At 54.6% G+C, this 25337-nt stretch overlaps 1 protein-coding gene across 1 annotated transcript in view; it reads right to left on the reverse strand.

Moving 5' to 3' along the window:
• The window catches only part of MINK1 (misshapen like kinase 1), a 59155-nt gene that overhangs the window by 31458 nt on the left and 2360 nt on the right, over nucleotides 1–25337 (reverse strand). Inside the window, exons 2-8 of the mRNA XM_081165709.1 lie at nucleotides 9906–9971; nucleotides 5495–5551; nucleotides 5143–5268; nucleotides 3454–3564; nucleotides 3233–3323; nucleotides 1778–1908; nucleotides 174–228 (exon numbers count right to left, since the gene is read on the reverse strand). Of these exons, the coding sequence (XP_081021835.1) occupies nucleotides 174–228; nucleotides 1778–1908; nucleotides 3233–3323; nucleotides 3454–3564; nucleotides 5143–5268; nucleotides 5495–5551; nucleotides 9906–9971 (637 nt within the window). The remainder of the gene's footprint in view (nucleotides 1–173; nucleotides 229–1777; nucleotides 1909–3232; nucleotides 3324–3453; nucleotides 3565–5142; nucleotides 5269–5494; nucleotides 5552–9905; nucleotides 9972–25337) is intronic.

The following is a 25337-nucleotide window of genomic DNA, read 5'->3' on the forward strand; positions in this document are numbered from 1 at the left end:
ATACGTTAGTGACTAAGTTTTAATTTATATATTTTTTAACTGTTGCTACATCTGTATTGTCCCTGTTATAATTGCAAATTCGAATGTATCCCTATTGCGTTTTATGAATTCCTTGATATTGTATGTGGGCTGGAACTGGTCTGTGACCGAAATAATAAATTCAAGACACTCACGTGGTGCTCCCTCGGCCATCTCGATGGCGGTGATCCCCAGGGACCAGATGTCGCTCTGCGGGGAAGAAGCGGAGAAAGGTTGTCGCAAAGGCAGAAGCCTGTCGTTCTGCCCTGGTCCTCTTCCTTGCTCCTTCTCGCCCCTTCCTCACCTGGGGGGGGAGGGGGAGCAGCAGCAAGCCTTTCCTCTGCTCCTTGACTCCCCAAATCCTCCTCCTCCTGCCTCGCCATACGGCAGTCTCTAAGAACTGCAGGAGGGGAGAGAGGCTGCTCCTGCCTGCGTTTGGGGTGCTGCCTGTGGAGTTTTCCCCTGGGGGGGGCATCTGATGGGCCACTAGGAGGGTGGGCTGTGCTGGACCGGATGGGAACCCTGGGGCAGCCCTGGTCCAGCTGCTGCAGGATTCTGCTTGTGCTGAATCAGGCCAGCATCACATCTAGTCCAGCATCCTGTTCTCACAGGGGTTGACCGGATGCCTCAATGGGAAACACGAAAGCAGGGGAATGATTGAAGGACAGGTGTAAATGCGAGTAAGACAACTAAGAGACATGCGGTGGAAGTCTTTTATAATATTTTAACTAAGATTTATACATTGCAGTATTTGAAGCAAGAATTTGGTAATATTCCAGGTTATGAAAAGTATTTTTTCTTTCCTTTTGTCTTTTTATCTTTTATTTTTTTCCTTTTCTTTCTTTTTATTTTTATTAGTTTCCATTTTGGAAAATATGTATATAAGTGTGTTTACAGTGTTATGTATTGGTCTTTGTTTTTCTTTGTTTAATTTCTATTTTTTGGAAAAAAATCAATAAATAAATACCGTATTTTTCGCTCTATAACACGCACCCGACCATAACACGCACGTAGTTTTTAGAGGAGGAAAATCTGTAGGCATGCCACCCATAGGCATTTCCTCCATAACACGCACAGACATTTCCCCTTACTTTCTAGGAGGAAAAAAGTGAGTGTTATGGTGCAAAAAATACGGTAATTTTAAACGCAAGCAGGATGCAAGCAGAGGAGCAGCGCTCTCCCCTCCTGGGGTTTCTGGCCACTGGGATTCAGTAGCATGGCTGCCTCTGACTCTGGAGGCAGAACAGAGTCACTGACAGGCCTCTCCTCCTCCATGCATTTGTCTAAGCTTCTTTCAAAGCCATCCGGGATGGCAGGTGTCATGGTTCCTTGTGGGAGGGAGTCCCATAGTTTAAAGACACCCTGCAGGGAAAAGTCACTTCTTTTATCTATTCTGAATCTTCCAACCTTCAGCATCATTGGAGGCCCACAAGTTCCAGCGGTATGCGAGAGGGAGGAAAACTTCCCCCCTATCCACCTTCTCTGTCCTGTGTATCGTTTTGCAAACTTCTGCCATGTCGCCTCTCGCCCGCTTCCCCCTGAAAAGTCCCAAACGTTGCCGTCTTTCCTCACAGGGCAGCAGCCTCTGCACGTGGGTTGCCACAGTGAGGACAGACTGGGCTAGGCTGGGTGGACTGCCTGGAGCCAGAGACAGGGCTCTGCTTATCCTCTTGTACCCGACTGCGTCCTTTGAACATCTTCCCTGCTCCTGCCAGGATGGGGGGGGAGGCACTCTGAGCTTTGGGGAGGCGGCACCTACCCTGTAGTCATATGTGGCGTCCGGGTTCTCGTCGCAGGCAATCACCTCTGGCGCCATCCAGTAAGGAGTGCCGATGAACGTGTTCCGACGCCCCACCGTGCGGTCCAGCTGGGCGCTGACCCCAAAGTCAACTGCAGGAGGGGGAAGAGAGCAGGAGAGTCGGCTGGTTGCAAAGGCTGCCGGGCTCCCAGGGAGGGGGCACGTCACAGACACGGGCCAGGGTGGAGGGCATGCAAAAGCTGTACATTTCCCAGCACAATTCAAAGTGTTGGTGCTGACCTTGAAAGCCCTAAATGGCCTCGGTCCTGTATCCCTGAAGGAGCGTCTCCATCCCGGACACGGAGGTCCAGCTCCGAGAGCCTTCTGGTGGTTCCCTCGCTGCAAGAAGCCAAGTTACAGGGAACCAGGCAGAGGGCCTTCTCGGTGGTGGCGCCTGCCCTGTGGAACATCCTCCCACCAGATGTCAAAGAGAATAACTACTACCAGACTTTTAGAAGACATCTGAAGGCAGCCCTGTTTAGGGAAGCTTTTAATGTTTAATAGGTTATTGTATTTTAGTGTTTTGTTGGAAGCCGCCCAGAGTGGCTGGGGAAGCCCAGCCAGATGGGCGGGGTATAAATATATTATTATTATTATTATTATTATTATTATTATTATTATTATTCCCACAGAGGCATGAAAGGCCCTCGAACCAGATAGAGATTTATTTATTTGTACATTTTAGTGCCACCTTTATCTTCCAAGGAGCTGAAGGTGGTATAAGTGGTTTTCCTTCTCCCCTTTTCGTCCTCTCAACAACCCTGTGAGGGAGGCGAGGCTGAGAGGCAGCGACTGACTCCAAGGTCACCCAGTGGGCTTCATGGCTGAGTGCGGATCCAAACCCGGTCTCCTGGCACGTAGTCCAACACACTCTAGCCATTAGAACGAAGAGCCCCTTTGCTACAGCTGCTCTGGGTGAGTGACAGCTGGCACTGCTCTGAGGCACAGCTCAGGCTGCCTTGAGCCGCTTAGAGAAAAAGGTGGGATATAAATAATAATAATAATAATAATAATAATAATAATAATAATTTATTATTTATACCCCGCCCATCTGGCTGGGCTTCCCCAGCCATCTGGGCAGCTTCCAACAAAATATTAAAATACAATAATGCATCAAACATTAAAAGCTTCCCTAAACAGGGCTGCCTTCAGATGTCTTCTAAAAGTCTGGTAGTTGTTGTTCTCTTTGACATCTGGTGGGAGGGTATTCCACAGGAAGGGTGCCACCACCAAAAAGGCCCTCTGCCTGGTTCCCTGTAACTTGGCTTCTTGCAGTGAGGGAACTGCCAGAAGGCACTTAGCGCTGGACCTCTGTGTCCGGGCAGAACAATGAAGACAGGGAAACAAATAAATGAGGACAGGGACTTAAGGAATGAATGTGGGTGGTGGGGTGTTGTGTATCTTCCCTTCACCTACCTAACTTCACCTCCGCGTTCTCGGTGAGGAGGACGTTCTGGCCCTTGATGTCTCGGTGGATCACCTTGTGTGCATGGAGGTGGGCCAGTCCCTGCAAGGAGAGAGAAGACAGGCGTGAGGAGGTGCCCCAGCCAGGACTCAGTTTCCGCAGCACACACACACACACTGGGCTGCCCAGAGGCTGCCCCCCCTCCAGCGAAGCCTCTGTCCTGCCCACCTACCCTGAGGATCTCCCGGCAGATGTAGGCGATGCAGTCCTCCTTCAGGGCGTTGCCTTTAGTGTTCTTCACCAGGTCTGTCACGGAGCCCGCGCCACAAAACTCCATCACCAGCTGCAGGGAGACAAAAGACCAGAACAGTTGGCGGGGGGGGGGGGGAGAGAAGCTCTGAAGCTCTCCAGGCAGGGGAGGGCAAAGGGGGAGCACCCTCTGCCATACCACCTCTCCCCCCCCATCTGCCTGCGGACTGCCTCACCAGAGTAGTGCATGCTCTGGTTATCTCCCGCTTGGACTACTGTAATGCGCTCTATGTGGGGCTACCTTTGAAGGTGACCCGGAAACTACAACTAATTCAGAATGTGGCAGCTAGACTGGTGACTGGGAGACCACATAACACCGGTCCTGAAAGACCTACACTGGCTCCCAGTACGTTTCTGAGCACAATTCAAAGTGTTGGTGCTGACCTTGAAAGCCCTAAACGGCCTCGGTCCAGTATATCTGAAGGAGCGTCTCCACCCCCATCGTTCAGCCCGGACACTGAGATCCAGCCCTGTTTAGGGAAGCTTTTAATGTTTGATGTATTATAGTATTTTAATATTTTTTTGGAAGCCGCCCAGAGTGGCTGGGGAAGCCCAGCCAGATGGGCGGGGTATAAATAATAAATTATTATTATTATTATTATTATTATTATTATTATTATTATTATTATTATTATTATTATTATTATTATTGACCAACATCACAAAGACCCCACTTGAGCTCTTTGGTCTGCAGAACCGGCCCTGTTGGAGGGTGTGACACAATCCCTGTTCCGCTTTTGCAGGAACTTGATATTTTAGTGCGGCAGCATCCACAGACTTCACCTCTTGATAACAGGCAGGCTCCTTCGCTGTACCCAAAGCATCCTGGTTTAGACAAGCCTGTCCAAATGTTCAGAAAGCCGGCATGGGCTTCAATCTGTTTTTGGCCTACAGTCATACCTCAGGTTACAGACACTTCGGGTTGCGCGATTTTGGGTTGAGCATCGTGCAGAACCCAGAAGTACCGGAAGAAGTTACTTCTGGGTTTTGGTGCTTGTGCATGCGCAGAAGCACCGAATCGCGACCTGTGCATGTGCAGATGCATGGGTTACAGGTTGCAAATGCTGCAGGTTGTGAACGTGTCTCCTGCATGGATCATGTTCGCAACCCGAGCATCCACTGTATTGCTATTTTAACTTTTTGAAAGCCTTAAATTATTGCTATTAATTGTTTCGTGAAAATTTCACCGTTTCATCTGTTTTTGTAAACTGCCTTGAGGTGGGTTTCTTTTTTGGGGGGGGGGGGTTTGCAATCGAGCGGTGAAAACATATGAAATAAATAGATACCCAAACACACACTGAAAATTTTATTGTTGTTGTTTTTTGTAAATTGCCTTTTTGGGTTTAAATAATAATAATTTATCATCTATATGCCGCTCATCAGACTGGCTTGCCCCAGTCACTCAGGGCAGAACAGAAGCAAACAGCACAAAAAAAATCCATGAAACAAATAAATCAAGAGACCTATACACAGACCCCAAAAGGTGTCCCCCGGGACTCCCCCAGGGGCCAGTCACAGCCCTGCAGATGCAAGGGTTTCCTAAGGGGGTCCTGGGCCTCAGCAGACCCCTCCCAATTCCACCCCCTGAGCCTCACTTCCCCCTCCTCCTTACCCAGAGCTGGTCGTCGTTCCCGGGGGGACTCTTCTTAATGAAGGCCCCGTAGTAAGTGGCGATGTTGCGGTGGTGAGAGTACTTCTTCAGCATGTTGATCTCTTGCTTGATCTCTTCCTCTTCGTCCTTTTTTTTGGGGGGTGGGGGGAGGTGGTGTCAAGAGGAGGCCAGAGCCATCCCCCCTCCCCACTCAGAACTATCTTGAGAACAGCCACCCTTTGCTAGGGCTGCTGCCAGAGCAGGTGTGGTCATCTCCTGCCCTGCGCCTTCCCCCCAGCTGGCAGCCCGGCCGAGAAATGGGGCGGGGGGAGGCCAACCAAGCCCCCCCAAGCCCCCTCCTGCTGTACTTTACCTCCGTGACGTCCATGACTTTGATAGCGGCCAGCTGACCTGTCTTGACATGGCGACCCTGAGAAGGAGAGAGAAGAGAAGGAGGCAATGTCAACACGGACCTCTCTGGGTTGTTCTGGCTCTTAGACTGCAAGCGCCTGGGGGGCAGAGACCTGATTGGTTTTGGCTGGGAAGCGTAGATAGCCCTATGTACTTGGGGTGGTGGGGTGTGTTTGCGAAGGGCTTCACTCCCCAGATTCTTGCAGCGCGGGCTCGGCAGAGGGAGCCAGAGGCCTGGCCAAGTGAAGTCCCTCTGCCTGATCAGACGAAACACCCCCCCCCCCCAATGGAGGGGCTTAAAAGGATGGCTGGGACTCATCAGGACAGGAAAGGGAGCGTCACACCAAGCCAATTTGCAATTTCTGTGGATTTTGGATACCGCAGAATTCAATTCAAAAAGGAACAAGAGAGAGGGAAAAGGATGAGATATTGCAACAAATAGTTTGTAATGAAAAAAAGTAGCAAATTATCCAAGGACAGGAAAGGGAGCCAAAACCAAGCCCCAAGGTGCGTACACACACACACACACACACACACACACACACACACACACACACGACAGACCCCTCAACAGCCCCACCCAACGCAGAGAGGTCCTTCCACAAAGAGGAGGAGATGGTCTGGAAAGCAAGCCTTAAGAGGAACAGTTGAGGGAGTTGGGGATGCTTCGCCCAGGAAAGAGGAGGCGGAGAGAAGACACGACGGCCATCTTCAGATATCTCAAGGGCTGCCCCATGGAAGAGGGAGCAAGCTAGTTTCCTGCTGCCCTGGAGGGGAGGAACCGAACCAACGGATTCAAATGGCAAGCAAGGTGATTCTGACTGAACATCAGGAGGAACTTTCTGAAGGCAAGAGCTGCGCAACGGCGCAACGGACTCCCTCGGGAAGGGGCAGACTCTGCTTCCGTGGAGGCTTTTAAGCAAGGGTAGGGGGGCCACCTGTCAAGGATTCCTTAGCTGCGACGCCTGCATGGACTAGATGGCCTCTGGGGGTCCCTTCCAACTCCACAGCTCTAGGAGTCTCGAACTGTACGCCTCGCCCCGCAAGCTCAGCCGTTGTGGGTCAGGGGGAGACACAAATTGCCGGTCAGAGGGCAAGACATGACCGCTGATTGCAGGGGGGTGAGGCTAGATGAGCTCGAACTCATCAGGCCCGGGGGTCTCTGGCTCCAAATCCCCCTCAGCCACAAAGCTTGCAGGGTGAATCTGATGTACGTAAGCATCTCTGCTGGTTGTTGAGAAGATAAAGTGGGGGGGGGGATTGCACATAATGAACCTAAAAAGCAGCCTTGTGTGGAGTCGGACCCTGGGAGGCACCTTACTCTGTGCTGTCTACACTGGCTGGCAGCAGCTACGCTGTGGGGCTTCAGACAGGGGGTCTCTCCCAGCCCTGCCAGGAGATGCCGCCACTGGGGAGTGACCCTGGGACCTTCTGTATGCCAAGCAGTCAGGGGCAGCAATGCTTCCGAGTACCAGTTTCTGGGCGTCCAGAGAATCGGAAGAGTTGAAAGGGACCCCCTGCGGTCATCTAGTCCAACCCCCTGCAATGCAGGAATCTCGACGCATGGTCTCCCATTCAATCTGAAACCATACCAGACCCTGCTTAGCTTTGCAAATGTGCCAGCCATTTTATTGCTGTCTTATGCCTGGGTCCCGCATGCAGGTTCCCCACAGGCTGCTGTTCTGCCGCTGGGAGCTAAATGGGCCACTGGCCTCAGCCGGCAAATTCCTCTTATAGCCTCACGCTCTGCCAACTGAGCAGTACTGCCCCAAGTTGCATAAGAGGAGGGGGCAGGGAAAGAGACCGAGCTTGAAGACAACAGGCAGCAAGCTAGAGGGAGGGAGGGGATGCAGGTCATGGGGCAGGGGCCTGCAATGACCCCTGTGATCCCAAGCACCAATGGGCAACTTTGAGGGCAGGTCAGAGACCCACAGAGCAGAAGGGCCCGTCAAAGCACCCAGATCTTCAACAGTAGCAGAAAGGACAGTGGGGTGGGGGAAACAGGGGTGCCAAGCTGAATAAAATATGGGGGGAGGAGGTAAGCCACACCCCACATAAGATATGGTGCACACACACTATTTGAAGGACAAACCTTGGGAGGCTAATACTTTACTGGGGGGGGGGCAAAGGGGAAGAATCACAGAACTGTAGACTTGGAAGGGATGCCAAGGGTTATCCAGTCCAACCCCCTGCAATGCAGAAATACAGCCTCCCCCCCCCCCACTCCACCAGTTTTTGTGGCTTACTGCCCTGCTAGGACCTTTCACCACATCCACAAGCACACCCCACAGGCCTCCTCCACAACCCACACGTGTTGGCATCCTCCATGGCCCTATCCAGTCCCCCTGGCGTCTCCTCCATCGCCACGTGGGGGCTATTTGAGCACTATTGGGGGCTGGGGAGAAGGACAGGGAGAGCTGCGAAGCGTTTCTGCAAAGCCTCTCCCTCTCCACCCCCCCCACCGCCACTTCCCCGCTTGCCCTCAGCCATGTGCTGGCATTGTCTGTGATGCCATGCAGCCTCACGCGTGGGCAGCCGTTGCCTGGCAACCGCCTCCCTCTTCCTTTCAGAGAGGCACTGAAAAGCCTCTCTTCTCTTTCCCCCATCCCTCCCCAAATAAAATAAAAATCGCTGCTGTGCGAACAGAATGATCTGGTACACCCCCTGAGCCTCTCCTGGGCGTGGAGAGACGGAAGAGAAGGAGGTCAGTTGGCAATGCCTCACCTGTTGCTACCCAAGGGCCAGGTGACCCAGAGGAGGGCGGCAGCCTTGGCTTAGGTTTTTGCAAGAGAAGTGGGGAGTAAGAACTGCGCCCTGGCTTAGTTTGCACAGGGAGTGCCTGGCTTTCCCTGTTTCAAAACTCTGGGTGGGAAGAGAGAGAATGGAGATCTTTTGGCCCAGCAAATGGCAGGTTTCTCCAGGTGGAGGATCTTGGGGCAGGTGGGGGGAGTGTCTGTGCAAAACCTCTTTGAAGGTGGGCTATGTCTGCCGGAAGCACCACCTGTCCTCTTTGCTTCCAGACAGCCTGACTGAAGCCCACCCACCCCTCGCACAGACACACCCACCCACCCTAGAAAACAGGTTTGCTGTCAAAGGGAAAGAGCAGCCAAAGGGAGAGATCAGCGTTGCCAAGATCACAGCCAGACTCCCTTCCCCAACCTGTCAGGCGGTGTGTTCAAAGGGAAAGGCATGGAAAGGTGGGGGGCGGAGGGGAGGGGCAGCCTCCGACTCCCCCCCTTCCTTGTCTCCGCTTTTGACAAGGCCTTCCTGCCCTGATGGAGGGGAGGGGGCCCAGGGAAACAAGCAGTTCGCTCTCCCGCTCTTGTCCCTCGAGGTGTTCATTTGTGTGTGTGTGTGTGTACACACACATGGACTGAATTCGAGAAATTGGGGTGGGGAGCTTGCAGAGGGAAAACGTGCAGACTGCTGGTTCCCATAGGAACAAGGATGCAGAGACTGCAGGGACAGCAAGGCTGCACTGCTCAGGAGAGAAGCTCTGCAAGCCTGGAAAACGGAGCTCTGCACACACACAGCCTCCCAGTCCCACCCTGGGGGCAGCTCAGCCATGAGGGGAAAGCCCTCTGCACACGCTCAAAAAGCCCGAATGCAGGAAACGGGCCTGGGGGCCCCGTCCCCAAAGCTCCCTCTTTGCACCTGCCCTCTTGGGAACTTGACTACAGGGCTGATGTAGGGAACGGGGGGAAAGAAAGGGTCCTGCCCCACAGGGGTGGGTGTCAACCAAAGGGCCCCTGGGAGTCCTGCCCACTTGGGCTACGGGACGATTTGAAGGTGACAAGTCCTAAGGACCCCTGGAGCTTAAAAGAGCCAAAGGTGTGACGCAGCAGCAAAAAAGGCAAATGCTGTTCTCGGCTGCGTCCACAGAAGTCTGGTGTTCAGATCAAGGGAAGGAACAGTGCCGCTCCGTTCTGCCTTGATCAGAACCACACCTGGAGTCCTGTGTCCAGTTCTGGGCACCACAATTTTAGAAGGATGTTGACAAGCTGGAAGGCGTGCAGAGGAGGGCAGCCAAGGCGATGAAGGCTCTGGGAACCAAGCCTTAGGAGGAACGGTCGAGGGAGCTGGGTATGCTCAGCTTGGGAAAGAGGAGACTGAGAGGAGACAGGATAGCGATCTTCAAATATCTCAAGGGCTGCCCCATGGAAGAGGGAGGGAGGAAGCTTGTTTTTCTCCTGCTCCGGAGGGTAGGACTCGAACCAGAGGCTTCAATGTACAAGAAAGGAGATTCCGACTAAGCCATCAAGAAGAACTTTCTGACAGTGAGGACCAGTGGAACAGACTCCCACGAAAGGTTGTCGACTCACTTTCCTTGGAGGTTTAAAAGCAGATGTTGGAGGGTCCCTTGTACACCTTACCTTGTACACCTGTCCATACGTTCCATTGCCGACCACTTCCACCAGTTCAAATATTCCAGCAGGATCCTGTGGAGGGAGAGGGGTGGGGGTGTTAAGATTCATTGCATATATTCAGATGCCAGGCAAAAACTTTCCTGTTCAACCAAACCTTTGGTTGACTGACACCCAATGCCCATTTAAAATGTGTTGGGGGGGTGTTGTTAATTGGGTTGCTTTTGTTTTGATTGTGTACTTTGTGATTTTTATATTGTGATTTTATCCTGTGAAACGCCCCGAGACCTGGGGCTATAGGGAAGTATAATAAATAATAAATAATAATAATAATAAATTTATATCCTGCCCTCCCCAGCCAAAGCCAGGCTCAGAGCGGCTAACAATAAAAGTAACACAGCATTCTAAAATCAATTCATTCTAAAATCAATTCAAATCATATTAATGACAACCATTGGGCTAGAGTTCTATGAAGATTACAGAAGGAGAGAGGGGGTCAGATTGTGCCTTGGCCAAAGGCCTGGTGGAACAGCTCTGTCTTGCAGGCCCTGCGGAAAGATGTCAAGTCCTGCAGGGTCCTGGTCTCTTGTGGCAGAGCGTTCCACCAGATCGGAGCCACAGCCGAAAAGGCACTGGCTCTGGTTGAGGCCAGCCCAACCTCTCTGTGGCCCGGGACCTCCAATATGTTTTTGTTTGAAGACCGTAAGGTCCTCTGTGGGGCATACCGGGAGAAGCGGTCCCGTAGGTACGAGGGTCCTAGGCTGTATAGGTATACGAATTTAAATAAATAAATAGATGGTGATGGTGATGGTGATGTTCTTATGATACTCGTGCCTGACCTCAGCACAAGGAGGCAAGTCCCCCTGGGGAAATGGTTCAGAGGCCGCTGCCCCCCTCCAGAGGGCACATCCAGCCCTGGCACAGCTCCCCCGCCCCCAAGAAGGCAGCTGCCCTGGGCCCAGCGCCACACTTCTGGGACCCTTGCAGGACGGCCCTCCCCTATCTGGGCTACGCTCCGACAGTGGGACACATCCCTGGAGGCCAGTATTAATAGCTTCTCATTAGGGTGTGTGTGGGGGGGGTCTGCAAGGAAGAGCCGCTTCTGTCTCTGAGGGCCAGATCCAGATCTGAGAAAGACCTTCGGCCGAGACGCCTTGAGGAAGGTGCGCCATTCCTCCTTCTCAACTGAAGACAGCAGCACCTTCACTGCAGTGAGGGGCGGGGAAGGAGGACCCCCTCCCCCCGGAGGAGCTTAGGAACACGAGAAGAGCCTGCCGGATCAGGGCCATGGCCCGCCTGGTGCAGGCAGCCCCCTGCTCTCACGGGGGCCAGGCAGATGCCCTTAAGGCGAAGCGCGAGAGCCACTCTCCTCCCTGCCTGCCATTCCCAGAAACTGGAATTCAGAGGCCTCTTCCAGTGGAAGTGAGTTCCCCAGTTTAACTCTGCGCTGCGTGAAGGAGGACTTCCTTTTATCTGCCCCGAAACTTCCACTATTCGGCTTCCTTTGGGTGCCCACAAATTCTGGCATTATGAGAGAGGGAGGAGAATAGTTTTAAATAAATTTAATAACAATTTTGTTATTTGTACCCTGCCCTAGAAAAACCTTTCTCTAACCACTTTCTCCCTGCTATGAGATAAGGGAGGTATTGTTTTGCTATTTCTGCTTTAATTAAGTATTCGTGCTTTTATCTTGTGAATCGCCCTAACATCTTTTGGTGGTGTAGGAATCTAATTCAAAACAAAAACAAAAACGCCACGCACAATTCCACACACTTCTATCTTGCTGCCCCTTACTTGCCTTCGCTCGAAGCTCAAGGGCCCAGAACGCTGCACCCCTTTCGTTCTGGTGGCTCTTTTCAGAGCCTTTTCCAACTCTGCAAATGCCCTTTTTGAGGTGAGGCTTGGCGGGAGCTCAAGGGCCTTGCTAGCTCACTGTGGCCAGGCAGCCCTTGGCCGGGAGACCCCAAGTGAACACCCGCCGAGGAGAGAGAGAGATCCGTGAGCTTCTTGAGCGAGAGGAGGCCGGAAGCCAGCCTGGAGAGGAGATCCCAGAGTGGGACAGGGGCCAGGCCAGCCAGCAGCTGCTGGGTGCAATGGGATACCTTGACTGCAGCTCTCCTCCTCCTCCTCCTCCTCCTCTGGTTTCAGGAGTGCAGCAGCCCCGCAGCACCTGTGGCCCAGCGCCAGCCGCCTCCTTGGAAAGCAGATGGAGGGGGGGGGGCTGCTTCCGATGCCAGGAGGACGGGGTAGGACTACAACCGGCTGAGGCTCTGTGTGCAGCAGGCACCAGGGAGAGGGTGCCTCGGTTTCCTCTTTTTGGAGAGACCTGCCTCACAAGCTTATTATTGCAAAGGTGAAGACAATCCCCGCCACCGCGGCCAATATTTATGTACCGCCTAATAGGCAAAATCCCTAAGTGGTTTGCATGAAATGTGTTAAGGTGGTTTTGTGTTTTTTAAAGAAGAAAGGAATGTGAGAAGACCGGGTGCAGCTTCCTGTCCTCACAGGGGCGGAACAGTTGCCTGCAGGAAACCTGCAAGCAGGATTTGAGTGCAAGAGCAACTCTCTCCCATCCTGTGGTTCCAACGAACTGGTGTTCAGAAGCATTTCTGCCTCCAGCTGTGGATGCAGAGCAGAGCCAGTGAGGCTAGCAGACCTCCATAGCTCCCTCCTCCTCCTCCTCCTCCTCCTCCTCCTCCTCCTCCTCCTCCATGAATTTGCCTAATCCTCTTTTAAAGTGCTGTGGGTTAAACCACTGAGCCTCTTGGGCTTGCTGATCAGAAGTCCACAACGGGGTGAACTCCCGATGCTCGGTACCGGCTCCTGCACGTCAAAGTGCAAGTACAGTAGATAAATAGGTACCACTCCGGCGGGAAGGTAAACGGCGTTTCTGTGCGCTGCTCTGGTTCGCCAGAAGCGGTTTAGCCATGCTGGCCACATGACCTGGAAGCTGTACGCTGGCTCCCTCAGCCAGTAAAGCGAGATGAGCGCCGCAACCCCAGAGTCGGCCACAACCAGACCTAATGGTCAGGGGTCCTTTAAGTTGGTGGCCATTGCTGCTGTCTCTTGCAAAAGGGAGTTCTATAGGTTTTACGCAGCATTTTAAACCAAAAATTGCAAAGACAGACATCGGTTGAAAACAGAAGCCATCAACAAAACATTCAGCCAAGTATTGATAAAGTATCGATAAATAACAGAACAGAACACGCTTGCTGAGACAGCTGGGTCTTCAGGGGGTGTTTAAAGCTGGCTAGCGTTTCTCGCCTCGTGAGCAGCTTGTGGAAGGCTGTTTGGCCACTGGCCTTCTTGGCTGGGGCAAGTGAGAGGGCAACAACAGCAGGAGTTAAACAGGGTCCCGGTTCCTGGTTGAAAAGATAAACCCAGTCCTGTGCTGCACTGTAAGAACTGCAGGGTTTGAGAAGGGGAGTGCCGCTGCCAGCGCAAAGTCTTCGGCAAGGTGAACCGGGCTCTTGCGAAATGTTCTGTGCCTCTGCATCTGGGCCAGGTAGAAAACCCCCTCTCCTTCCATCCACAGGGGAATTGGAACTAAGAAGCCCAAAATAGGAGCTGCAGAACCCTGCAAGGGGAGGACACGACCAGACGGGCGTCCCACAGGCAGGCGTGGGTGAAAGGCATGCGCGGATCCCTCTGAGGGTTTAGCACACACCTCCCTGCACCTCTGCGAGGGCTTAACGCCCCTCCTGAATACAGCTGCCATTGGAGCATCTTATCTAACACTACAACTCAGGGACTGCCAATAATAATAAATTTTATTTATACCCCACCCTCCCCAGCTAAGACCGGGCTCAGGGCGGCTAACACCAAATATAAAAACAATTGATTGAAAACAAGATTAAAATTCAACATTAAAACATTAAAACGCAACCTCATTTCAGTGGAAACTCAATCAAAAACTTTTTTGGGGATAAATACGTCAAGTCTTCACCAAGGCTAACAATCCAGACTGGTCCTACGTGGGCCAGAAAAAAGCCAGGGAAGTCCCCAAATAGGAGTTCCAACACAGAAGGAGAAAGGAAAAAGGGAAAGAGGGGGAGGGGATCAAGTTGATTCCAAGCCAAAGGCCATATGAACATATGGATCAGGCCCATGGCCCTGCCCTGTCCTCACAGGGCCCAACCAGATGCCCATTATGGGAAGTCCACAAGCAGGATTCGGGCAGAAGAGCAACTCTCCCCCCCCTGTGGTTTCAGGCGACTGGTCTTCAGAAGCATGGATGTCTCAGACAGCAGAGGCTGAGCAGAGCCATCGTGGCTGGGAGCCTTCCATGCCCCTCTCCTCTCTTCAGTCAAGGCTGCTGAGTGCTGGAATAGTTCAGACAGACAGAAGACACTCCTCTTCGCGCAGCACAAAGTTAGGCTATGGAACTGCCTGCCACTGGAGGCAGGGATGGCCAGCCACCTGGATGGCTCTAAAAGAGGATGGGGCAAATCCATGGAGGGGGAGAGGGTGATTGATAGCTGCCAGCCAACATGGCTCTGCTCTGCTTCCACGGGTGCTTCTGAATTCCATCTGCAGGAAATCGCAGGAGGGGAGAGCTGCTTGAGGGTTTCCCATCCTGCAGGCTGGACTAGAGGGGTCACTGCGGTGCTTGAGACTGAGGAGTCCACCTCCCACCAGCTCAAGAACCAAGCCGTGCTACTTCCCCACCCGACACCCACGCCCACGGCGCACGCCCAGTCCAAGGTACAAGCATCCCCGTGCGCTGGGGTGTGTGGGTTGCCAAGGCAAGGGCAAGTCCCTCCTGGAGGCTTGCCTGACCGAGTTGCCAACTGAGGGAAGAGGTGCCCCAGTTAAAGGCGCTGCTTTTGTTTCACTGCTTGCCACGAGGCTACGAATCTGCAAGTCTACCTCTACCCTGCCCCAGTTTCCGACAAGGAGGACCAGGAATCTGGGTTGCTGGAAGGCGCAGAAGGCAGCCCCTTTTCAAGAAACGAATAGCTTTCCGGAAAAAGGAAGAAGCAACGAGTTCCGCAAGTTAACCGGGCACTGTGTGAAGCCCAAGTATCCCCCCCCCCAGGCTAGGCATGGCTCCCCTTTCTTCACAGAGGTTCTATGTGGGTCCTGGCTTTCTGCCCACACCCCCTTGCCAGCATTCTTTGCTCCAACGTGGCACGCAGGACTCCCTCTCCTCCCTCTCGCACTGGGGAAGGAGCCAGTCGCCTTCCGGTTCTCTTGGTGGTGGTGGGCCTCTAACCCCCACCTCCCTCCTTCCCCAGCCTGCCAAATCCAGCGCGTGGCTCCTGGCTGTGGCCCCCCACCCCCCGCAGGACAAAGAGACCCTTTTCTGATCCGGCTCTCAGCCTCCCTCGGATTCCAGGCCTCCCAGCAAAGTCCGTCACAAGGCTTGACTTGGGAAGGAAGCCAGAAGCAGCAAATCTCTCCGGCCACCTGCCACCACCACCGCCAACTTCTCCCCAGGAACTCAGGACTCCGGGGTCTCTTGGTTGTAGGAGGCGGGGGGGGGGAGGGAAGCGAGTGGTTTGTGTGGGGCACACCTGTTGGAAGTGTGGGGGGAGCAGAGGCGGGACAAGGCGCTTGCTCCCTTTGGGGTCAGAGGAGGGGGGGGGCGTGGGAGGCAAGACAATGGGAGGGGGGAGGCAGCACAATGCTCCTTGGCGCTTGGGAGGGAGTTTTGGGGGGGCGGCTGTGAGTCAGGCGGCGGGGAGAGGCAGGAAGGGAAAGAAAGGGAGAAAATGGACGAGCAGAAACAGCCGCCCACTGGCACAGCTCTCTCCCCAGGCCCTGCCCACGCCATGCGCCAGGAGGAGGAGGAGGGGGGCTCCCTGTGGCATCAGCAGCCGCCCTCACCTGGAAACCAGAACGGAGCCTGCTTGTGACACAGAGGGAAACCAAGCGAAGAAGCCCCAGCGTGCAGGTGGCACAGCAACTGTTCACGAAGAGCAGCGCACCCCAAAAAACAGTGACCCAAGGGAGGGGCTGGCTGAACCTGGTGGTGACAAACTAACCCTCTCACACTGCTGCAGCCCTGTGCGCTGCACAGTGGCAGCTCCTGCGAAATGGGCACATTTCCCCCCGGCAGATCTCCAGCAGTGCACAACCTGCAGAGTGAGGGTCAGGCAGCACCTCTGAGCCCCAGAGCAAGAGTGGGGCGTGGGGTGGTGGGTGGAGACCATGGCAGTTGCGCCCAGGACACCCACCAGTGGGCTTCCCATGGGGGCATCTGCAAGGAACAGGATACTGGACTGAGTGGACCCTCCCCCACACACTTTGGTCTGAACTCCTCCTATTTATTTACTGCTGACTTGTTGCATTTATATGCCACTTTGCTCTCCATGGAGCTCAAGACAGCTTACACGGTTCTCCGCCCTCCTCAAGTAATCCCTGCAACAACCCTGTGAGGTGGGCTAGACCGAGAGGGGCAGAGACTGGCTCACAAGGTCACACCCAGTGAGCACCATGGCAGCTGAGTGGGGATTTGAACCCTGGTGCTGCTCCCTCCAGATTTGGCCAAGGGGCACGTTTCAGGGTGGCCTTCTTCTGCGTCAGCTCAGGGTCTCCTGTCCCCCTGCCAAGGCCCAGCTCCTCCCTCTCTTCTGCTCTCCCCCCATTGCACACTGCCAGGGTCTCCCTCGCCCTGCTGCCTGGTGTTAAACGCAGGGGGGCAAGTGGGGGCGGGGCGGGAGAAGCGCTGCCCTAGTGCTCTGCTCAGAGGCTTCCCGTCTGCCTTTTAATTACAAATCACCTGCTGGTTGCCGGCTTGTAATCAGGTTAGGCAAAGACCCCTAAGCCGATTTGTGGGGATGGCGAAGGAGCCAGCTCCTGCTGACAAGCCGCAGGTCTGAGCCAGGGGGTGGTGGCTTCTCTCTGCTCTTGGAGGGGCAAGGCGCGCACACACACAATTCCCTCCCAGAGGTGCTGGGCGAAGTTGGCTCTGGTGGGGAGAAGGGGTGCCGCCCCACAGCGCAAGACAAGCAGCAACTGTCAGAGGCTGCAAAGCAGCAGGGAGGCTGGAGGGGGAGAGGGTGGCATTTCTGGTCTCTCATCTCCATGTGTAAAGAGTCCCAGAAGCCCAACTAGCACTGAGAATGAACGGCAAGCCGACTGGATCTGGCCAAATAAATAATAATAATAATAATAATAATAATAATAATAATAATAATAATAATTCATTATTTATACCCCACTGATCTGGCCAGGTTTCCCCAGCCACTCTGGGGGGCTCCCACCAGAATATTAAAAACATTAAAAGCTTCCCTGAACAGGGCTGCCTTCAGATGTCTTCTAAAAGTCAGATAGTTGTTTATTTCCTTGACATCTGGTGGGAGGGCATTCCACAGGGCGGGCGCCACCACTGAGAAGGCCCTCTGCCTGGTTCCCTGTAACTTGGCTTCTTGCAGTGAGGGAACCGCCAGAAGGCCCTCGGAGCTGGACCTCAGTGTCCAGGCTGAACAAAGGGGGTGGAGATGCTCCTTCAGGAATTCTGGACTGAGGCCATTTAGGGCTTTCAAGGTCAGCACCAACACTTTGAATTGTGCTCAGAAACGTTCTGGGAGCCAGTGTAGGTCTTTCAAGACCGGTGTTACGTGGTCCCAGTCCCCAGTCTAGCTGCTGTATTCTGGATTAGTTGTAGTTTCTGGGTCACCTTCATCCGGTTCTTACAGCGGCCAACAGAGGCCTCGACTGGGAATCCCGCAAGGAGGATTGCAGTACAAGAGCCTCCTCTATCGAAAGCCCTCTGCTCCTCCGTGATTTTGTCTTTTAAAGCCGTGAGTGCTGGCAGCCATCGCTGCTGCCTCCTGCAGCAGCAAGTTCCACAGTTGAACTACATGAAGAGGCGCTCCTTTTCCTACGCCACCAGCGCTGCCTGTGTTCTGCACCCACCTCCGAGAGGCTCATGGGAAGCCTCCTCTCAGAACTGGACAGACAGGCAGCTCACTGAAGGCCAACCTGGCGCCCTCCAGGAGCTCTGCACCACATGTCCCACCAGCCACCACCCAGCGGGGCCACACGGGATCAGCCAGGGATGAAGGCTGGCAAAGGCTGCTTGAAGATAAGCTGTCCACCGCCGGCAGCCCCAGAGTGAGAGAATCACAGAGCTGGAAGGGACCCCCGGGGTTGTCTAGGCTGACCCTCTGCAATGCAGGAGTGAAGAATACCTGGCAGGTGGCCCCCCCCTGACCTCTGATCAAAAACCTCCAAGGAAGGAGAGCCCACCCCCAAGGGAGCCACAGCTTCACACCCAGCCTCAGTCCTGGCCAGCATCCTCTTTAACATCCACACTAAGCGACGGGGCCTGGAGGGAAGCTGCAGGCTGAGCAAGAGACTGCGCCAAGAGTCGTTGTCCCCCCCCCCCACTCTGCCGAAGAGGCAGAGAGGCGGCTCCCACCCAGCTGCCTCCTCAGTCTCCATGGCAGCCTTCCTGAATTAGATGCAGCTTTGGCTGCTTCCCTGCCTGCCTCCAGCTCAGCTTGTTCTGATGGATCGCACGGGGGAGGAGTGGCCCCCAGGCATCCCTGCCACCAAGCCCCTCTTGGACCTGCCACCGCCACCAGACAGACCCTTGGTCCATCTAGGTCAGTGCTGCCTACACTGACGGGCAACAGCGGCTGTCCTGGGTCTCTCCCAGCCCTACCTGCAGGTGCCGCCGGGGATTGAACCTGCGACCTTTTGCATTCAAAGCACGTGCTGGGCCACTGAGCTATAGCCCCTCCTGTTCTGCCAGGACACAAGCTCCTGTCCACCCCGACAGAAGCCCTGGCAGGTATGGCCCCTGGCCTTCAGTGCCAGACTCTAGGCGCAAGGAGAGCATCTAGGTCGCATCGCGAGCCCCACACTGCACTTTGGACGCTTCCCACAGGCTCCCTTATTTCGCAGGGAGTGTCACCTTCTGGGTTCTTGCAGGCACCCGCGTGGGTCCCCCCCCCCCCCCGAGACTAGGTGACGAGAAAAGGGTGGGTGGGGAGAAGAGGAATAAGAAGGCAGGGGGTGGAGGGGGGGAAGCACATGCAGGAGAGAAATTGGAGCAGCCAGGCCTACGATCAACAGCTTTGCCAACAAGACGCCAACCCACCCTCCCTCTCCTGCTCCACATCCGATCCAGCTCCACATGGGGGGGGGGGTTTCCTCCCCAGAAGCCTCTGCAATTCCCCAGCCCTCCACCCCACTTCCTGCCAGCAGAAAAGGAAAGTCCCAGGTTCTCTGGCACCTAACAGACATTTGACTATAGGAACGTAAGGAGAGAGCCTGCAGGCCCAAAGGGGCCCGTCCAGTCCAGCATCCTGGTCTCACAGTGGCCAAACACAGGATCACAGAATTATGTAGAGAGGGAAGAGATCCCCGAGGGTCATCTAGCCCAACCCCCTGCAATCCTGCCTTGGGTGGGCTCAATCCACCAGCCTTCTGGTTAACAGCCAGAGACACTGACCCATCGCGCCACAGAGGCGCCTGGGGGGAACCCACAGACGGGACATGGACACAAGAACACGCTCCCCTCATGTGGCTTCCAGCAACTGGCATTCAGAAGCGCTGCTGTCTCCAACCATCTGAAGGCAGCCCTCTTTAGGGGAGTTTTTAATATTTAATGCTGCATTGTTTTTAACACTCAATTGGGAACCGCCCAGAGTGGCGGGGGGGGGGGCTCAGCCAGATGGGTGGGGTAATTAATAATAATAATAATAATAATAATAATAATGTGGCACAGAGCCATCCTGGCTAGTAGCTACCAACAGCCTCCTGCATGAATTTGTCTACAGTGGTACCTCGGGTTACATACACTTCAGGTTACAGACGCTTCAGGTTACAGACTCCACTAACCCAGAAACGTTACCTTGGGTTAAGAACTTTGCTTCAGGATGAGAACAGAAATTGCACGGTGGCGGCGTGGCGGCAGCAGGAGGCCCCATTAACTAAAGTGGTGCTTCAGGTTAAGAACAATTTCAGGTTAAGAACGGACCTCCAGAACGAGTTAAGTTCTTAACCTGAGGTACCACTGTATTCCTCTTTCGAAGCCATCCAAGATGGCAGTCATCATTACCTCTTGTGGCAGTGAGTTCCACAGCTTAACCCTGCGCTGTGTGGAGAAGGACTTCCTTTCATCTATCCCGAATCCTCCAGCACTCAGCTTCATAAGAAGTCCATGAATGAGTTCAAGTGTTATGAGTATTTCGGCTGGACTGGCAACCGAAAATCTACCCCTGACATTGGGCTTGGGGGGGGGAGGAGAAAAGGCATTTGGGGGAAGAGCCACAGCTCAGTGATACAGCATGAGACTCTGAATCTCTGGGCCGCGAGTTCGAGCCCCACAATGGGCAAAAGATTCCTGCATTGCAGGGGGTTGGACTAGATGACCCTCAGGGTCCCTTCCAACTCTTATGATTCTAAAAACAGATTAAAACCTGCACGAGCTTTCTAAACATCTGCTTTGCATGCAGGATGTCCCAGAATCAATCCCCAGAGGCATGCCTGAAACCCTGGCCAGCCGCTGCTGCCAGTCAGTGTAAGCAATGTTGAGCTGGGTGGAGAAAGGGTCTGACTCGGTTTAAAGGCAGTTTGCTGTGTTCCTCTCTGGACCAGGAACTTGGGAGGACACAACCCCTGCAGTCCGCAGGGCAGCCGCGGGGCAGGCCACTCCCCACGACACTCCCACCAGTGGATTCTGCAGCCCGCTAGCCGGAAACTCCCTTAGCTTCAGACAGTACAGAAAACGAAGGTCACCTGTCAGGGCTGCTTTAGTTGAGGTTCCTGAAATTGCGGGGGGTTGGACTGGGTGACCCCAGGATTCTATTACTCTTTTCCAAAGCACAGCCGTTGGCTGGATGCTGGCAAAAGGCAACTTGTTCCCAGTTTCATGTGGTCCAGAGGAACACACAGTGGGAGGCCTCCCTGCAGGGCTGTTGGCACAGCGCCCGAGTCACAGACTTTGCCCTCCCCTCCTCCTCCGCTGTGGGCCTCTAGGAAGGACTCTGCCTCATGCTCAGCATGGTGGACGCTCCTTCCGGCCTTCCTGGGCATCCCCTCTGCAAAGAGAAAGCCCTTGAAGGAAGTGAGCTTCTCCTCCTCTGTTGTTGCTGCTGCAGCAGCACTCTCTTCCCTCGCCACCACCAAGCCAGGGCGTGACATTTCCACAGCGGTCTCCGCGGCAGGAGGTAGCCAGGCGCCAGGCCCTTCCCCAGACAGGCACTTGGACTCGCTATTAATTCACTGCACAGACGTCCCCAGGGGGACGCTTGAAGGCGAACCGCAGTGGCAGAGCTCGTGACCCTGGAGGGAAGAGGGGGCTGGATAGTTACACTACTGCCGCCAATTCCCCCACTGGAGATCAAGCCACAGGACGCACCAACTCAGCTCCCAGGACACAGAAAAAAGCACAGCCACTGGTCTAAAAAGAAAACACCCACCAAGCACAGAGAGGTGGATGATTTCTTTGAGGATTTGCTGAACCCAGCTTGTCCTTGCCTCCAAGAGAGGCTGGCAGGGACACCTCTGAGACATGTCACAGCAACACCTAAGGCAGGCATCCCCAAACTCGGCCCTCCAGGTGTTTTGGGACTACAACTCCCATCATCCCTAGCTAACAGGACCAGTGGTCGGGGATGATGGGAACTGTAGCCCGAAAACATCTGGTGGGCCGAGTTTGGGGGTGCCTGACCTAAGGTGTCAGGTGCTGAGATTGGGCCCGCTGCGGCCTGGACGCTGCAGCCGCAGCCCATGATTCTTTGGTGAAAGCTTCCTGGATTGCAGAGGGTTGGACTAGATGACACTCAGGGTCCCTTCCAACCCCACAAGTCTGTGGTTCGGTCTGCGATTCACAGCCAGAGGACAATGCCAACCCCTGCCAATGCCATCCAATTCCTGCGCAGTCCCTTTGCCTTCCGAGGTTTCACCAGACAGTGCACGGATAAACTCAGGAGGAGAACAGGAGAGCGTGGGGGGCAACCCTGGCTGGGCGCCTGGGCCAGCAGGAGGAGGAACCACCACTTCCCAGTGACTTTGCGGGACTTTTCAGACCTGGTCAAGGCGCCTCCTAGGCAGAGTGGCAGGTGGGGAGGAAACCCTAAGGTGCAGACAGCAGCAGCAGCAGCAGCAGGAAGAGCTTCCCTTTTCTTAGAATCAAAGAACCGCAGAGCTGGAAGTGACCCAAAGGGGCATCTAGACCCTTTCAGCAAAGACAGCTGTGAGGAGAGACCCTCAAATAAACCTAGCTGAGCATCCTGCCAAGTGCCCCAATGTCTTATCACTCGTGAATTTGTCTGTCTGAGATGGGGGTGGGTGGGATTAAAATATCTGCAGTATTTACTTGCTCATCTCTGTTGGAGAAATCATGAGAGCCAGCATGGGATAGAGGTTAGAGCAGGCATCCCCAAACTCGGCCCGCCAGCTGTTTTGGGACTACAACTCCCATCATCCCTAGCTAACAGGACCAGCGGTCAGGGATGATGGGAATTGTAGTCCCAAAACAGCTAGAGGGCTGAGTTTGGGGATGTCTGGGTTAGAGTGTCGGGAGAGAACCTAGGAGAGAACAGCCTGGTTCAAATCGCCCCCCCCACTCAGCCATGAAGCCCACCGGGCCAGTCACTGCTTCCTCTTAGCCCAGCCTACCTCACAGGGCTGCTGTGGGGATTAAATGAGGAAGGGGAGGACCATATTTTTCCTTGGAGAAAAATATAAATGCAATAAGTAAATATGTAAAATGGAGCTACAAGAATTATCAGACCGAGTCAGCAAGAATCTCCAGGATCAGCATTTTTGCAGTGATGTGGAAGATTCACCCCACAACCTCATTTTCTTCACCTCTGAGAAGGGGGGGGGTAGGACTAGGCTGGTGTGTGTTTTGCGTTGGGTTTTTTCTCCTTCTCGTCTGGGTGAGGCCTTTCCATCAAAGGCACTAGGATGGCAAAGGAATCCACTGGGCAGTCTTCTCTTAATCTCCCCCCCCCCCAAGACAGGGGTGAAGAGAAGGGGTCTGGGCTCCCTCCCTTGTAGCCCAGCCAGCCTGCTTGCAAAATGCTTATTCAACAAGAGCCACCGGGAGAGGAAAAGCAGGTTGGAGCAGGTCCGCCTTGGGCAAAGAGAGCAGCCCCACCCTGGAGAGAAGGCAGGAGCGGGGCCACTTCATCTCATGCGAGAGGAGGAGGGCTGAGAGAGAGGAGCGGAGCCGGCTGCTCAGATCTCTTCCTCCAGCCCCACGAGGAAGGGGCACCCAAGTAGTCCTACCCCTTCTTAGAGCTCACAGGGGCCAACCAGATGGATCCGAACGCAAGAGATCACTTTGCTCCTGTGGTTTCCAGCAACTGGCTTTCAGAAACAGCTGTGGAAGCAGAGCAGAGCCTCACTCATGGCTCACAGCCATCAATAAATAGCCCTTTTCTCCATGAATTTGCCCAGTTCCCTTTTCAAGCCATAAAGGAGTGAAAGCTGTGGGAGTGAGTTCCACAGCTGAACACTGCACTGCATGAAGGACTTCACTGTCAGGGTGCCTAGACACCATGTCAGGTCAGCTTGCACCTGTTGGGTTGGCGGTGGGGGGAGCTCAAGGTTTGCATTTCAGGAAGCAACGCAGCCAAACTGCACACTGCAGGGACACTGGAGGAGAGAGAGAGAGAGAGACGGGCTGAAATGTCTTCCCGATTTTGGCAGCCAACCCAAGACTTCTCTGTTGAGCCTTCCAGAAGTTCGGGTGGGGGGGGGGGTCTTGTCGCTCCTCTCTAACATGGTGGACTCACTGGTGGACAGAATCACAGAACTGCAGAGTTGGAAAGGACCCCTGAGGGTCATCTAGTCCAACCCCCTGCAACGCAGGGATCACAGCTAAGGAATCCCTGACAGACGACCACCCAGCCTCTGTTTAAAAGCCTCTCTATCCCCCACCCAACACACAAAATGCAGAAGAGGAGCTGAGAGGACAGCACCCACCCCCAAACGCTGCCTCCACCCCCTTTGGAGGGGGCGGCGTAAGCCCTTGCCAGCTTGAAGGGCCTCTCTCCTGAATCCTTCATCGCAAGCGGCAGGTGAGGTTTCACCCTGCGTGGGGGAGACACTCCTTCCTTCCCCTCGCCCTCTCTCTCACCCCCCCCCCAAAGCAACTGTGAATTCTCCTAGCTTTCCAGCCTCCCTGCAGGAGCACGAGGCAGAACCAGGACAGATTTGCTGGGGGAGAAACAGAGCTGAAACTGGAGCTCTGGTTCCCCTTGCCTGCCTGCCTGCCAAGACGGTCTTGGGGGGCCTGTTCTTTGCAACTCGAGAGGAAGGCGGCTATTGCGAGGCCAGGAACAATCTGCCTTGCTCCCAGTGAGTGCTGCCTGGTTCAAGGACAGCGAGAAAGAGAGAGAGAACACATAAAAGCATGAAAGGGAGGATTGTAATTCAATCAAGGCTAACATGCTGCAGTCAACAAGTTCTCCCTAGCAACAAGAAAGCATGGCGGCGGCATCAAGGCAGAGAGATCCCTTTTCAAGCGCGGAGGCCATGCAAAGGGAACACACAAACACACACACACACACACGGTCTGCCGCAGGCTCGTGCATCTCAGATAAGAGCCAGAAACCAGCACAGTGGGGCGAAGGGGAGAGAGGCAACCGAGAGAGAAAGGGTTTGTTAAAATATTAGATCCTTCAGAGAACTCCAGAGCCGGAAGGGGGAAAGGGCCAGGCGGCATCACCTCCCCCAAAGCAGGCATTGCAGGGGGCTGAGCTGGATGACCCCCTGGCCCCTTCCAACGCTGCAGTTCTGTGATGCCAAGGAGCAGCAAGCACCCCTGCCTCACCCCGAGAGCAGGCTGAGAGGAGCAAGTGAGGATGGGCTGGGGGTCAGAGAGCAAAAGAGAAGGCAGAGGGCCTGGGGGGTCCTCGGAGGGGGGGGCGACGACCAGGAGCCAACAGGGGCAGGCTGGCTTTCACACACTCCTTGCGGGAGCCCAGGCACAGAAGAGCAAGCTGCCCTCCGCTGGGCTCTCTGCCCCTTGGCCTCCTTCTCAGGGAGCAGGCCCCTTCGAGTGCCAACTCCAAAGCAAGGTCTTTGCTCTCTCCTGGATGCACACAAATGCTGCCACAAGACCTGTGGCAGAACTGCAGCGGAGGTGCCGGCTTAAGGGACCAGGGCTCCTAGGCAGGCAGAAGCCCCCAGACCACTTGGAAAGGCCCGCACCAGGCCGGTCCCCTCCTCGTCCTTGACGCTGCCGAAAGAGGAAATTTAATTTCTGCTGTGGTGGAAGGGCTTCTGGCCGAGTGGGTTTTCTGCTGATGGGTCGATTCTGCAAGGCTGTCACCCGCCAAAGCTCAGCCTCACATGTCACCTGTTTCAAAGTCGCTCCTCCTCACTCCCACCCAGCAATTCCTGCTCAGAGAAGGGCACCGTGGCCCCTCGAGCTGAATCACCAGATCTCCGCCACAGCAGATCCTACGCACACCGTGCCTTCAGGAGTGTGGCGCTGAACACCTCCGCCCCTGCAGCTCCAGGGGAGAG

Source organism: Podarcis bocagei (genome assembly GCF_964188305.1).
Source record: "Podarcis bocagei genome assembly, chromosome: 13".
NCBI classification, from domain to species: Eukaryota; Metazoa; Chordata; class Lepidosauria; order Squamata; family Lacertidae; genus Podarcis; species Podarcis bocagei.